The 16,754-nt window shown below is 36.4% G+C and overlaps 1 protein-coding gene across 3 annotated transcripts in view; it reads left to right on the plus strand.

Moving 5' to 3' along the window:
* Positions 1–16,754, plus strand: part of Fut8 (fucosyltransferase 8) — a 228,907-nt gene that overhangs the window by 179,928 nt on the left and 32,225 nt on the right. For all 3 annotated transcript variants that reach the window (XM_013346567.2, XM_013346572.2, XM_026779592.1), the window contains one exon: positions 4,817–5,054. In XM_013346567.2, the coding sequence (XP_013202021.1) occupies positions 4,817–5,054 (238 nt within the window). The remainder of the gene's footprint in view (positions 1–4,816; positions 5,055–16,754) is intronic.

The raw sequence follows: 16,754 nt of genomic DNA on the forward strand, positions 1-16,754 counted from the left end.
AAAAAAAAAAAAAAAAGTGAGAAATGTCATTGCAAATGGAATTTGTACTTCAAAGAGCTTTTATTTATGTATATATGGGAAAATATTAAGTATCAAAAATCAGTGATTTAGGTGAAATATATCTCAGTGGTAAAGAACATGCCTGACATGCACAAGGCTCTGATCTCAGTCCCAGCATCTCCAAACTACACTTAGAGTCAAATAGTGTCCTCAGATTATATGAATAAGTAAGATCATATTTAAATTAATTTTGAGTGTATTCTATGTCATTTAGTCTTAAAGTATCTCTGTAGTAAAAGATAGATTGACAGGGAGAGGTTAGGAATTGAGATTATTTTGTCTCATTTTTAAATTACCAAATTGAATCAAAGCCATGCATTTGAATTCATAGCAAAGTCTTCACTGGAACAAACACATCTCTAAACCTCTTCTTCCAAAGCTCTTTCATTAGGGTAATTGTCTGGAACTTTATTTATGTTAATCTTGTCATTCTAAAATTTGGACAGTTATCCTCATTGTAAAGAAGTGAAGCTTACATGTCTATTAATGAATCTTGTTTTAAGAAAACCACCTACAGCCGGCCTTGTTGGTAAAGGCCTAGAAGGCCAGCCTAAGCCATTTAGTGAGCCTTTGTCTCAAAATAAAAAATAAATAGGAGGCGATGGCAGGAGGATGCCACAGGTTTGAACTTTTCTGGTCTACATAGTAAATTTTGAGCCAACCAGGGCTACATAGTGAAATTCTGTCTTCAAAAATAAAACAACGGCAACAAAAACCCCAAGAAAAACAAAACCACAAACTACTGACTAAATAGATGAAGAATAAAAAGAAGGCTGAGAATATAAGTAGTAGAGTGTGTTCCTAGCCTTCAAGAGATCCTAGATCCACTCCTCCACTACCTTACACACACACTCTCTCGCTCACAGTGATGTTTGTGTGTATATGTATGCACATTATGTGTGATTGTGGAAGTGCCATGAATTATAACTCATATTTTAATTTTGTGCAGTAATTCTATAATATTGAATAATTTTAAGTTTATTTTCTATAAAATATCTTTCTGTCAGGATAATTTCCTGTCAATCTGATTTGTAACTTGCTTTTTTTTTTTTTTTTTTTGATTTTCGAGACAGGGTTTCTCCGTAGCTTTTGGTTCCTGTACTGGAACTAGCTCTTGTAGACCAGGCTGGCCTTGAACTCACAGAGACCTGCCTCTGCCTCCGGAGTGCTGGGATTAAAGGCGTGCGCCACCACTGCCCAGCTCTTGTAACTTGTTTTTAAGAGAAAAACACTCCCTTTTCTTTTACTTTTGTGTTTCATAAGTATAATAAGCTGTATCTTTAAAGCCTTAACACATTAATGATTGCAATTTTATTTAGAGTCCTTTCAGTCTAGCTGAAAATAAGTTTTTATAGTCTGTTTTTTTAATTTTTGATTTACCACAATATCAGGATATTCAAACTGTCTTACTAAGTTGTATGGATGTTTTCTTATTTTGTTAGATACTTTGTCCAAGGTTCATTGAGTATACTAAATAATGTCTGTGTGAAATGCCTAAGTTTTGATTGGTTAATTTGTGATTCTGAAGTCGGAAGGATGCTGAGGTGAAGAAGTCTTTCTCCTTTGGGACTTACTGGAACATCTTCAATATATATTCCCTCATCTTTTACTCTCATAAATTATTTTCTAGTGAGCTTACCTCTGCTGGAGTACACCATAATCTTCTGTATGAATTGTAGCAGGTGAAGGAAATTCTATAAAAGGAAAGGAATGATTGATAAGAATCACAATATAAAGCAAACACATACCCATAGTCTTACATAACTAGTCGAGATTTTCGTAGCAGAGATGCTTTAAGTATACCAAATGCAACTGCAGAACAGATTTTGTCATCAGATAAAGTGATAAAGTGTTTGCGTGTGGAACAAAGCTTCTTCAGTAACAAGGCATGTCTCTGTCTCCTAGTCCTTAGTAAGACACACCTTCAAGACTTCCACGGCCAGATAGTAGAAGGCCAGGACCAATGGTGATTGATAAAAGCTACTTGGTAATTAATTTAAAGGCTACAGAACTATGAATTTATTTCCCTTTTGTAGCTGTCTATAAATCTATAAATAACACTTGTTATTGTAACAGTGGATGATAAAGACAGTTCACATTAGAGTGTTCCTGTAAAGTTCTTTTCCATCCCAGTAAATCCTTGTCAGTTTCAGATTTGTTACTTGTTCTCAAAAGAATTAATCCCTCTTTATTATCTGAGAAGTATTTTTCTAGATCTTTATTCCAGTGCACCTAATCTTATGCTATAAACACAAATACCTTTTCTGTTTTTGTTTCTCCTTTCTTCTGCATTTTGTGGATCTTTTATGAAAAACATCCTTTGAATTTTTCATACTTTCAAATATTAGCATTTTGGCAAAACTAGAAGCCATACTGTGGCTTTCCTTTGTTTTACTCACAGCCATTATTCCAGTCATCCAGTTTCTCTTGTCATTCTCTGCCTTGGAGTCCTGTATTGAGACCTTTTACACGTAGATCCTTCTCTTCAGAATCAAGCATAATAAATGTTTTTCTTTCTGTTACCTATAGCACACATGAAAAAATTAGTGTGCTTCCAGTAAACCTTCACACAGTTTTTGTTAGATGTAGATGGCAATCTTCTTTTAATTAAAAGCTCTGGAGTCTACAGCAAAGGCTATATGATTGGCCAATTTTGTTCTCTCACATTTGCTCCTTAACACACAAACACACAAATGACATGTAAAACATAGTGATAGAAGAAACGGAGTGTGGTAGCTAGGAACATTCTGTGCTGTCTTTGCTACTTTTGAAATGCCTCAAAGAATTATCAGCATGTATGGGGACATTTTCTTTTTTTCTTTTCTTGATATGATTTTTAGAGTTATTTAAGTTCTGTATTTTTAATGCCTCATAAAAAAATCTGGCAAATAACGTTTATCTGTTCCCTTGATAAATTGCTGAATCACTAATAATGTTTCAAACCACTTTGAAAGTGTCATTCCCAGATCCTCATATGCTAGGGGTACATGATACTGAGCAGCTTTGCAATGTGCTGTCAACCTGCCTTCTGCCCTTGCTGTGTGTGTGTGTGTGTGTGTGTGTGTGTGTGTGTGTGTGTGCGCGCGCATATGCACGTGCCTTTTGTGGCTGTGACAACAGGGATAATTTCCTCATGAGTCTGCCATGAGTTGGTAGTCAAATAAAAGAATCTACAATTCTTATGTTGATTATGGCAACAATATTGACAAAATCTACACAATATTTTCAGGGTGGTCTCAGATTCATAAATGCTTTAACACAAGTTTCTTGGTGGTGGCAGTTTGGCTTTAATCTAAATATGAACAGCTTGCTATAATGTGTGCATGTAAAAGGTGCTTCTGAAGGTGATAATACGGCATTTCCCTTCCTCAGGTTTCCTTCAGAATCATTTCACTATCTTAGCATTTCTAAGTGAGGCTCCCATTAGCAGGAGCTTGGTGACTGTGTTAGTCCAAGATCATAGAAATTGATTCTTGATGTATGGGGGAGGAGGGCTGGGATTCTGTTCCTAAAAATGTTTATCTTCTCTTCCCTTTCACGAGAAAAAAATTAGTTTGGAAACTCAGGCTCAAGAGTCTTAACCAAAGCTGGGCAATAGTGGTGCATGCCGTTAATCCCAGCATTTGGGAGACAGAGACAGGTAGATCTCAGTGAGTTCGAGGCCAGCCTGGTCTACAAAGCAAGTTCCAGAACAGCCAGCACTGTCACACAGTGAAACCCTTTCTCAAAAAGAAAAACAACAACAGCAAAAAGAGTCTCAATCAAGACAAGTTGTTATAAGAAATTAAGATGGCTAGGAACATATAGTAGTTGCTCATCTATATTAAGAGCAGATTTGAAATTTTACAATGAAAACCAAGAAATTTTCATACTAATTAAAAACATTTGCTGTTCTCTAGGGAAATATAGAAATATAAAAAAAAATGGTCTCAATTTAAAAATGGCATATCACATTTTCAGAGTAGGCACAACAGAAGTGTTCTATATTCACTTGTGAAAATTTCTGGTAGCTATCATCAAGTTGGGTATAAAGTTCAATGACTGATATTTTGTAAATGTTAAATTTTGAGATTCTTTTACTCAATACCTTAAGAAATTGTGTGTGTGTGTGTGTGTGTGTGTGTGTGTGTGTGTACTGCATGACAATGCTTAGGGTTCAGTTCTCATCTTCTGCCACATGTGACTGGTCATTAGGCTTAGTGACAAGCGCCTTCCCTCACCTGACTGTCACACCCGCTACTCTGTACCCCTTGTTTCTTGATGGAAGCCTAGTTTTCCATTCAGAATTCTGGGAATGACTTACCACAGAAGTTACAGATTTTCATTTAAGCTGCCTTGGATTTTGTCAAAGAAATATCTTCTAAGAGTGCTGAAGTGCTGCTGGGGTAAGAGAAACCACTCCTCCCAGCGTGAACTCAGCAGTTATAACATTAAATTCAGGGTTGTTCACACTTACATGTTCTGAGTTATAGAAAAGTTAGACACTGTTTTTAATTTAACTTCTTAATTTCACATTTATTTAGTGATATTTCCAAAGTAATTCTTTTTGTGTGTGCCATCTCCCCTAATATGCACATCAAATTTTTATTGGATACTATCCATAAGACTTTATTTATTTAAATAAGAAATATGCCAAACAATATTATGTGATTTTTCAATACCTGTAACCAAAATGGGAAGTATATATATATATATATATATATATATATATATATATATATATTTCTTATATCTTTATCTTTTGTTTCACTGACAGAATCCCAAGGACTGCAGTAAAGCCAGGAAGCTGGTATGTAACATCAACAAAGGCTGTGGCTATGGTTGTCAACTCCATCATGTAGTTTACTGCTTCATGATTGCTTATGGCACCCAGCGAACACTCATTTTGGAATCTCAGAATTGGCGCTATGCTACTGGTGGATGGGAGACTGTGTTTAGACCTGTAAGTGAGACATGCACAGACAGGTCTGGCCTCTCCACTGGACACTGGTCAGGTAAGGAGCTTGTGTACCGTCACAGATCTCTGGTGAGGTCAGATTAGCGGGTTTCTAGGGACAGTTTTATAGGCTATAATCACCTTTTCTCTTGATTCATAAATGCTGTACATTATGCATATAAAATGTAGAACAATATTTTATTTTTAAAGTATTGTATACCTGTGTGTAGCGGCATATACCCATAATTCCAGTGCTTGGGAATCTGAGATTAGAAAATTGAGAGTTCAAGGCCAGTCTGGGCTACATGACAAAAATCTGTATCTAAAATAAACAAATACAGATTATTTAATAATTTATTTCACTTTGATGTTCATTTTATCTTGATTTAGTGAATTTGCTATTGGTTTTTTTCAAGGAAAACAATTTAATATTTTAATAAGGATGATGTAACTCACTTTTAAGATGATGTTATTGGATTTATTTTACACTTCATAACTATTGCATAAAGAACCCAAGAATCTATAACATTAGCATGCCTGGAAGATTTGTTAAAATGGTGGATTCTGATACAGACTGTCAGGAGTAGGGCCGAAGAAATTTCATTTCTGAGAAAATGTCTGTATCTTGAGACCAAGTTTGAGAATCATTGACATAGACTGTGCTGGTAACTGTCTTCATTTTACAGTTGAGGACAATGAAATATTAAAATTGAATTTTAAGTATAATCAAGAAACATTTGGTGATGGATAGCTTCCACTGTTTCAGGCTTTTCCAAGTGATTAAAAAATAAGAGAAAGATAACAGACTGTTGTTAAGAATGAATCTTCTTAGCAATAATTTTTTGCCCTGAAAGTTTCCAGCAGAATGAGTACAGGGATAAATAGAGGCGTGGCTGAAGAAGGACTACACAATTAGCATCAAAGTCACTGTAGCCTAAAAGCAGTTTCATCAGTGAAGGGTTTCTAAAAATCTTTTCAGGTCTATTTAGAACCTACCCAAATAGTTTTAATGCACCCAGCAACAAAGTTCATAAGCATTTATAGGAATACAAGTTACTCAGCTCTGGCAGGTGTGATTCAGAGTGTCTGGCTCAACAGGACATTATCAAGGCTTGCTCAAAAAACTAAATAGATAACCTTCAATAAAGAAATTGAATTTAGGCCCAGATTTGTAGCTCAGTGCCTGGTAGACACAGTTTCTGGCACCTATCCCCAATATTTAAAAGAAAACCAAACAATTCTACATCAGAAACACCAAGAGTAGCACTAGTGTGAGCTGGGCAGAGGGACCTAGGATCATGTGTTCTTGGCTGGTCTGGGCAACATGGATGGATCTTGGCGGAAGGAGAAGAAGAAGGGAATTAATTTATAGTTTAAAACTTTCCATGAAGTTTCAGGTCTAGATGTCTTCCCAGTAAGCTGGACATTTAGGGAGGACTAAATACCAGTCCAAAAATTAGAACTCTTACTTTCCAAATCATTATATGAGATCAGGGTCACCTTTGCAACCAGATTGTTCCTACAGGAGAGAGGTCACTTCATGTACAGATTGATGGATCACTCCTTTGGGGTGATGCAGTGTTGGAGACAGATGAGACATCCTGGGGGAAGACTCAGAGGTGGTTAATTATATGAGACACCAGACAGATGTTGCATCTAAGGTTATTTGATTTTCCCCTTATCTTCACCTAATTTGTTAATAAGCACCATGGTTTTTCCTTCCAGTTGAGTATTTGAGAGGCTGAAACAGAACTATAAATTCAAGGCCTGCTTGGGCAGTCTAGCAAACCCCATCCCAAAATAATGGATATCTTCAGTTCTGTAAACAGTTAACTGAATGCTTAGATGCTGCCCAGTTTATGTACTATGGAGGCTCGTACAGCAGTAACTAGATCTCGTGAGCCTTGCTAACCAAACTGCCAAGAACTCCGTGTACTTAATGCCCTCGATAACCTGGACTGCTCACATTTTATATAAGTAAGTGACTTGCCAGAGATGCTGCAGCTATTAAGATACAGAACCCCAGTCTACCTTTAAAACATGATCTTTAATGAGCCAAAAATCAGCACAGTATCATTTTCAGAAGTCTCAACCTGCTAGATTTTTTAAGGGTTGTTTTAAGCATTAGCATCAGGACATATACAGCCTATAGGCATCAAATGTTTGCTGTGTGTCCCTTTGCAGAATAAAAAAACAGTTAATAATTGAACTTCCTATACTCAGAAAACTCCGAGTCTAAACAGAAAATAATAGGAAGTCTATCTTGTGAATTAAATGTGGTCTGTGGTGTTGTAAAGCCATAAACAAGACTCAAAAGGATAGGGGAAAGTATACCCATTCTAGCCAGAAAAGTCAGAAATGGCATGTTTAAACTGCTTTTGGCAGGGTTGTTAAAATGGCAAGAAATGTTAGGGGTGGAATCCTACTCACTTGGAGTACTTGACAGATAATGATGAAATGGCCAGGTGCCTTTCACATATTGCTTAGAGAAGGTTCCAAAATATCAAAACTGGGAAATTACCTTTTTCTTCAGCCTCTAATTTGCTGAATTACATAGAAGAGATATTTAAACCATCTGCTCCGCAGTTTAGCCTTTAGTCAGATGTGACTGAAAACTCAGTTTTGATAGATAAATTACATTTTTCAAGTAAAACCAAAATATCTGATAGAAGATACTTTGATCTAAGTAATTTCTATTTTAAAATTTTCTTACAATGTATTTTGATCATATTCTTTCCCATCTCCCTCCCTACCCAACTTCATATTTTCGCCCTCTCATATAGTTTATACATATACTTTGATCATATTTCCTTTATTCTTACCTATGCAACTCCATATTCTCTGTCTCAAAAAAAGAAAAAAGCAAAACAAACTTTAAAAAATCAATAAGATTAAAAAATATAATAATAACAAAACAAAAGTATATACATATAAAACCATGGAATCCATTTTATTCTGGCCAACTGTTCTGGGCATAGAGCCTACCCTGGAATATGTTTGATATACCCAGTAACCCTCCATTGAAGAAAACTAATTTCCCCAGCAGGTGTCAGTTTCAGATAACTTCTTGGTGCTCACTTTCCCTTCTCAGGAATGGGATTCTGTTTGGTGTGAATCTGTGTGGGTTTTATATATGCTATCTTAGTCTCTGTGAGTTCACGTGTTTCAGTCCTGTTTTGTCTGAAAATGTTTCCTTGGAGCCATTCACCACTTCTAGCTCTTTATAATCTTTCTACATCTTCCTCATCTGCACAGATGCCTAAGCCTTGAGGAGAGGGGTTTGACAAAGACATCCCATGTAGGCCTAAGTGCTCCAAAGTCTCACACACTCTGCACCTTGTTTAGCTGTGAGTCTTTGTGTTAATTCCATCTTCTTCAAGAAGAAGCTTGTCTGATAAGAGTTGAGCCTGTGCGCTGATCTATGGGTATAGCAATATGTCATTAGGAGTTATCTTATTGCTATTTTCCTTTAATAGAATACTAGCGGTAGATACTACCCTAGGTTCATTACCTGTCTAGTCTAAGATTCTAGGCCACTTTAGTAGTGTCATGTTTGGTTTCCATCTTATGGAATGGGCCTTAAATTCAGTTTTTAAAAATGGTTAGTTGCTCTTATAATGTTTGTGCCACTATTGTACCACTCTAGGTGCAAGTATTTTTAGGTGTACATGTGTAAAAATGATGGTTCTTTCAGTAAATACACCTTGAATTTTGTATTCATTATTAACTGTCACTTACACTATTGTAATCCTTGTATTACTTTTTTATTTATGATTATTCTGCTTGCAGTTTTATAATACATGTACAATAATTGTGCAAACAGTGCAATCTTCTGAAAGATATTGCCAAAGTAGTCAAGTTAATATAGTACTGCTTGCTGGGGATTTTTATTTAACTAAAATGAGAAAATAACACAGGATTGCCATTTTTGTTATTTAAGCCCTTGCTATAAGCATTGCCTAAGGTATAATGAATGTAAACTCAAAAAATTTGTACTTCCTAAAATTAGCACATAAGTTGAGTTTTATATTATGTTAGAAAGAGATGGAGGTATAGATCTGTGGCAGAGTGGATGTGTGTTTGACATATGCATTCCCTAGTCCAATTTCTAGCACACACATAAACCAGTTACATTACTAGATAGTGTTATCTTATGCACTTTAGAGTATGACAGTTAATAGGTAATTGTTTGTATTCTGAAGTCAAGGCAATAAAAGGATAAATTATTCTGTGTTGATTGGAAAGTACTCCAAAACATCAAAAATAAAAGTAGACAGGATATAAAGATTACCTAGTCTTGTAGTTTATGCAGACTAGCATATATTGTATGAGTCATAAATATTATGTCTATGTTTATAACATTTTTAAAAGCCTGGTAATAGCTGTAAGCTATTTATTTTCTGAATATCATTAATATTAATACATAATCACTGACCTAATTAATGTGTATGTGAGCAGATCACTTTCCCCCTGTTCTCCTGGGGATGTATATTTTAAATTAAATGTTTCTCATTAAGTGAAATCCATTCTTTGAACATTTTTTCTCAGTTTGAAAAGAATATTATTAGTGATAAATTGCAATTTTGTTTTTCTGTTTTCTGTTTGTGTAGATATTTTGTTTAGCATTGATTCAAATATATATTTAGCATTTCAGTTGTTTTTCATACAAGATGAATACTATAATTATTGTAATGTGCCCATAACTACTTATCAGCATTTATTCTTCCGTTTTAGTAGTCAAATTATGTATGTTGTGTTATAAAAACATTAGTAGCCACAGATCCATATAAAAACATTCATAAATTAATACTTTTGCCTTAGCATTTTTTAAAGAGTGTATTGCTGCTCTGTGTTGTTGACATGAATTGAAGTCCCTCTTGGTCTTAAGGACATGCTGAGATGATTGAAGAAATGAACGAAAAGAATCATTCTAGGAATATTTGATTGCAGCCTTTTTGAGTTGTGACTAAATTCCACCCTGAAACCTTTATCTAGTCATGTCATTTCACAAACATACTAGACAAAGGTGTGGCTTCACACAGCTGTATTTTGATAGAATTATTTGCTGTTGATGAGAGCAAATTAGCATTTTAAGGATGGTGGGTTTTGTTTTTTGCTAAAATATAATATGTTGTTACCAAGTTATGTTTATTTAGTTCAACTTAAGCTGATCGATTATTATTTTATATTAAGGCTCATGAATAAAAGACACAGAAAGACTGTTCAGTCATTTTTACAGACCATTGCTTCTGCACCTGTCATTCCTCCTTTCTGTAGTTCAGCTTCTACAGAAAGAAGAAGTAGAAGGGAGCAGCTCAGGCAGTTTTTCTTAACTTGTTATTTTTCAGTCTCTTGTCAGGAGAATTATGAGACATGGTTTCACCGTCTGCCACAGAGCATACCAGTTAAATTAAGAGATTTGAACAGTTTTCTCTGTCAGTACCAAGTGGAAGAATTTGATTTTTCTCTGTAGTCATTACATAGAACGCTAAGAACAATATATTCAGATATCTCCCACATTAATTAAGTGTAATGATTGTATATAATTTAAACTGAATAAATATCCAAAAAGTTATTTTTCCTTATTTTGTCTGATTCATTTCTGTGCTATCACTACTTAACAGCAGGATACCAAATGATGAGCAGAGGTCGCAGACCACTATGTGGACAAAAGCACCTAGAAAATAGAGCCTTTGAGGTTTTGTTGAATGCTAAATAGCTATAAACCAGTAAGCTTGCCCCTTTGCTGCAAACAGCTTTATTTAGCTTCTCAAGCTGTTAAATGCTCTTTGTATTTGAGGAATGAAGATGAGGACATGACCATTCCTGGGTATGGTTGAGGAAGAGGGTTTTCTTGTAAATAAGAGGGCGACTGTTGCCAGAGGCATCTGGAAGGGTCCAGACTGAACCTTCCCACCCCTGTCATAAGAGGAGGGGTGGGGGAGAGAGGAGTGAAGAGAAGGGAGCAAGTGACCAAGAGAGGAGCTGAGGATCATGAGGGCTCATGGCCAAAATGTCAGGTTTATATGGGAAAGAGAGCCAAGAGTAAGGGAGTGAAGCCTCTGGGTTGGAGCAGTTTAGGGAAGGGATGAAAAGGGCTAGAGAGGGAGCCACAGGTACTGCCTGAGCCTTGTCCCAGCTTTCTTTGGGACCTGGCACTTGGTGTCTGGTTTTCTTCAGTTACACTTGTGAAATTCAACTCTAGCCTGATACCTGATATTGGTCTCTCTTTTAAAAATAATGTGCTCAGTATGAGTATTATGCTGGAATAACAACAAACACATTATTATAGAGCTAGTTGGTTGGGGCCTGTTAACATTTGAGATATTTTTTACATCAAATCTGTTATTAATAAAGCTAATTTTAATAGTTGATTTTATTTTTTGTTGTTGAAGACAATCTGAATAATAGTTGATTTTTACTGACTGAAAACATAATCCTATATGAGTAGAGGGGTTGGTTATCAGTTTTATTTATTTTGAATCTTAGAAATTCATCAGCTAGTAAAAATAAAGTCAATTTTATGTATTTCTTTGTCATGAAAGAGAGGGCTTTATCAAAGTTATATTGTCGCTTATATCACATTATATATCAATACTGACTAGAAATTATTGCTTACAAAATGAAAACCATCTACTTCAAAGGAGAAAGTAAATTTGCTCAAACAGAACAAATTTCTTCCCAGGCTAAGAAGTCTCAGGTGACCTATGATACCTGCATACTTAATTTAAGCTGTTTCCATTTGTGGCCTTAGAGTTGGGCTAAACAGGCCTTTGATTTAACAAAACACTTTCTTTGTGTTTTTAATTTGAGATACACGTTGCTTTTATTAGTTATTAGTTGATTGGAAGTTTTGTGAAATCCTTTCTCATCCTAGCCTCATCTTCATCAAAGAAAAAAATAAATCTTGTCTTTGATAATATTTAACAGTTATTAGGAAGTCTTTAAAGAACCCTTCCAAAACTACGCCTAAGGGAAGTGGCATTGTTTGTAGTTACTAGAGGACAAGAAAAGCAAGGTTAGAAATTGTGTTGACTGGCCACAGTTTTGTTTGATCACAGAGGCTGCCCTTGTAGAGGGGATCAGCAACACCTCATATCCTGTTTTGAAACTTTACTAGAAGCCCCTCTAGGTCCAAGTCTCTTCCCATCCCTACGATGGCTCCCTTAATTAAGATATGTGCTTCCCTTCTCCCCTATCTAGTCTGCTAAGCTCAACTTCCCTCAAACACTCCTCCCCTCCCCTTGAAGGCTCAACATCCCCCTCCCCCAATTCTGTAAAAGTAAGGGATTTTGGGAGGGGGAGGGAAAAGGGAGGCAGAGAGGAGGCAGAAATTTTTAATTAAAAAAAAAATCACAAAATAAATAAATAAATGTATGTATGTATGTATGTATGTATGTATGTATGTATGTATATATGTATGTATGTAAGGGATTTCTTTTGTGCTGGCGATCATTGTTGAATCTCCTTTTCTTGCCTATGAGTTGCTAGTGAAAATTAACACATTTCACCTGAAATCTGACTCGCCATTTCTCTTTACCAAACCTGGAATGAATTATTTAAAACAAGTGTGAGAGACCAAAATTTCCTGGGTTTAATTTCTTCCAGATCATGCTGTGACCCTAATCATACCAAATTTGTTTATTCTATTTGACCATATTGCTTTTAGATAAAAATGTAAAATAAAAAAAGTTAATGTTTATTGCTAAAAACCCAGAAAGTACAGAAAATACAAAATAAAACAATAAAAATACTAAATATATAAACATGAATTTATTTTAGTCATTTTAATGTATTTTAAATTAGTAGCTTCAGCTGTCAATTTGACCCGTCGTAGAGTCACCTGAGGAGGGAATCTCAACAGAAAAATTTTTTAGATCAGATTGGCCATGTCTGTAAGGGACTGTCTTGATTATTGATTGATGTGGGATGACTCAGCTATATTGATTGATGTAGGTGACACTGTGCCTATGCAGGTGATTGGACTATAGAAATAAAAGCTAGCTAAGCATGAGTCTGTGAGCAAGCCAGAGCTAGTAGCAGCAAGCAGCATTGCCTTACAGTTTCTGCCTTGACTTCCTGTCCTGACTTCTCTCCGTGATAGACTAACCCGGGAGGGGAAGAAGACTCTCTCCTCTCCTAAACTGAATTATTTTCAGCGCTTCATCACAGCAGCAGAGGGAACTAGAACAACCTTCATATTTTTCTTTTTGTTTTTTACTCTCCATGATTTTCTTTTTCCTAGAATGTCATAGGGTTGGAATATACATTACGTGCTCTTCTGTGCCCACCCACCTTTTTGTTAGAGTTCCTGAAAATCATTTTGTCTCTTGACAGTTTCTTTTTATTTCTGAGTTGCACTATATTGTATTCTGCTTGTTTATCCAGTTATCTATTGAAAAACAGTTCAGGTGCTTCCAATTTTTCACAATTCTGACTAAAGCCCATATAAATATTTGTGTGCAGAATTTATGTAGGCATCATTTTTGCCTTATTTGGATGAGGTACTAATAACAAAATACTATGAACTGGGTGATTTAACCAACAGACAATTCTAGAAGCTGGAAGGTCTAAAATTAAGATGCCAATTCTAGCAAGTTGAGCATCCAAACTGCCTAGGCTCCTGGATGGAGGTGGGGGTTCCTTGGACTTCCCACAGGACAGGGAACCCTGATTGCTTTTCGGGCTGAGGGGGGGGGGACTTAATTGGGGCAGGGGGAGGGAAATGGGAGGTGGTTGCAGGGAAGAGACAGAAATCTTTAATAAATAAATTAATTAATTAAAAAAATTAAGATGCCAACAGTTTCATTTCTTGGTAACAATTCTTTCCCCAGCTTGGAGTCACTTTTTTGCTTTCTCGTTACCTTGCTTACTTATGGAGAATGGGAGCTCTGATATCTTTATCTTGTAAAATCAGTATCCTATTGTGGAGCTCGTAGTAATGGTAGCTCTCTAAAGGCATAGAATCAATAGCGCGTGCGCGTGTGTGTGTATGTGTGTGTGTGTGTGTGTGTTGTGGTAGCTTGTACTTTCAGAAGGCAGTAAATATGCAAACTACTTAATTTAGGAAGCTGAGTTTTAGCAGCCTCAGTCCGGGGTTGGAAGGCCTGGAAGCTCCATGGAAAATCATTGAAAGATCCAAAAAGCTAGAGTTTGGTGGCAGCAGGGTGTGCGTGCTGATCTGGGGCCTACTAGCCTATTGAAATCTATTGAAATATTCCTCTTGCATTGAGGGAAAATCTTTTCCCCAGCCTCCCTAGTCCCTGCCCATCGAGTCATTTCTCTCAGGGAATACCCCTACTAATGCAAAGTTGTCTTTCATCAGTCCTAGAACTCTTTTAATCCAGTCAAATTGACAGCCAGAACCAGCCATCATACCTCATGCCCACCCTTTGTGAAGTTGACTCATAATGGCATCTCTATGCCATGCTTAATTTCTAAATAAAGTCACGATTCCATCTTCCATGTCATAACTGTCCTTCATACAACCAGAAATGCTCTAATTCTTTTCCCAGAAATAGATGACAAAAATCCTTGGAGGAATACTTAATTTTTTAAATATGTTAATTTAGATTTAACAGTATTTAATAATGATATTAAGCTATGTTATATGGTAAATAAAATTGAAAAGGAATTAAGGATTTCTGCTCCTCCCTCCCCATGTGTGTATGCCTGACATTCTTAGTGAAATAACAACCACAATAATTATAGCTCTCATTTTTATACCAGGTCACATGGCCATAGCTGGTATTTATAACTACCTTCTGTACACCATTCTGTATTCCCTTCACCTTCAGCAAGCACCTCCATAGAGTCTTAGTTATACGCTTGGGAGAATGACCCATGTGTTCATCACAGGTCTGAGACACTTATCCTGCCTGAGTTAAGTTGTAGTTTGTCATTTACTTTAATTGCAGGGCGTGATAATACTAAGAGACACCCTATGGGATCTCCTGCACTGTCGAGATAAACCCTTTCTTGCCTCAACTATTTCTTAAAATCCTGTTGCATCTTTTCATTCTTTCCTTTCAGTTTTGTAAGTGTATTACCATATTTTTAAGCTTACTGATTTTTTTACTGGGTCCTGTTTCATCCTGTCTGATCTGACGAGGCCATTCAGAGTTTCTGCCGTTTCAGTTATAATGTTTTGTGTGCTAGCACTGCGTTTTCATTTTTTCAGAGTTTTTAATCTCCATCTCTGCTACTCATCTCCTGCATGTCGCCCCCCTTTTCCATTAAAGTTCTTAAGATATTAATCATAGTTATTTTTAAATTTCTAAACAGACTTTTCCAAAAATCTCTGCCATGTCTGAGTTAGGTTCTGGTGGTTTTTTTGTCTCCCAGACTATATTGGTTTTATACCCTTTAGCATGAGATTTTGGTGAAAGCCAGGTATCATGGAGCTGAATAAAAAGGAACTGAAGGAAATGAACATTAAGCATAAGGTTTTATGTTTATTTGACTGGAAGTCAAGCTGTGTTTAATGTCCACTGTGGACTCAGCTGTGGACTCAGATGTAGAAATTTTCTTTAGTAATCTGTTTCCCTAAATGTTCTTAGACTCGTTTAAGGGGCAACTCTTTTAGCTCTAGTTCTGCGTTGTTATTCCTTAGTCCTGTTGATGTGGTAGTATGGGGAGGAAGGACATTCTAAAGCAATTTCTTAGACCTTAGTGAGCCTTAGTTGTATCTTTCATTTCCCTCACGAAGGTGAGTCTTGCTAAAACTCTACTAGGCAGACACTGTTAAGGAGTACGGAGGACTCTTACGTGCAAATTGAATTATTATAATTCATGAAAATTATCTGGAACTGAACAAAGCACAGTATGTTTTGTTATAATGATATAAAGATCACAAATAGTAATAAAAGGAATTTGAAAATAAGTTTTAAATGAAATGCTTCATTTATTTTTATGTTTTATGTTATGCTATAAGAAATATTCAAAGTAAGATTCTTCTAAGTGAATTTCATTATAAACTTGAAGTTAAAACCCAGTGTGATGCTCACAAAATTCTGTGTGGATATCCCCTGTCCTTTCCCAGGTAAACAGAAAAGGTGCTCACCTCTAGAGGAACACTTTGCAGAATTTGTCCCAACTATGACACAGTTTACTGCATTGTTGTAACATGTTAGGTCTCTGTCTGGGTAGGTGGGTGATTTATACCATGTCAGTGTCAGTGGTGACAGTAGTTGTAGTCGGCACAGGAGGTCATGGCCGCCATCTCAGCCCGTTCTCACAGTGGAAGCAGAGGCAGCTGGGACATGAAAAGGAGTCTAAGATGAAGGCAATGGCTCGAGTTACTGGTACTCTGCAGTCTTTGTTTCAGCAAGCTAAGATTGCACAGTGCTGTGCTAAGTTATCCTCTGGTCTGTGCCACAGAATTCTTGCCTGACTTTATTATTATTTCCTTTCTAAGCATACATTTTTGGTTTATTTACATTCATTCATTCACTTATGTATTTATTGATTGATTGATTTTTCAAGACAGGGTTTCACTGTGTATCTCTGGCTGTCCTGGAACTCACTTTGTAGACCAGGCTGGACTCACAGAGACCCACCTGCCTCTGCCTCCCGAGTGCTGTGACTAAAGGTGTGTGCCACCGCTGCCTGGTGACATGTATTTTTATTTTCTTCTCTTATAGTGTGCTTAGAATTTCTAGTTAAAATTCTCTCTCTCTCTCTCTCTCTCTCTCTCTCTCTCTCTCTCTCTCTCTCTCTGTGTGTGTGTGTGTGTGTGTGTGTGTGTGTGTGTGTGTGT

The sequence above is a fragment of the Microtus ochrogaster genome, chromosome 1 (genome assembly GCF_000317375.1).
Source record: "Microtus ochrogaster isolate Prairie Vole_2 chromosome 1, MicOch1.0, whole genome shotgun sequence".
Classification (NCBI taxonomy): domain Eukaryota; kingdom Metazoa; phylum Chordata; class Mammalia; order Rodentia; family Cricetidae; genus Microtus; species Microtus ochrogaster.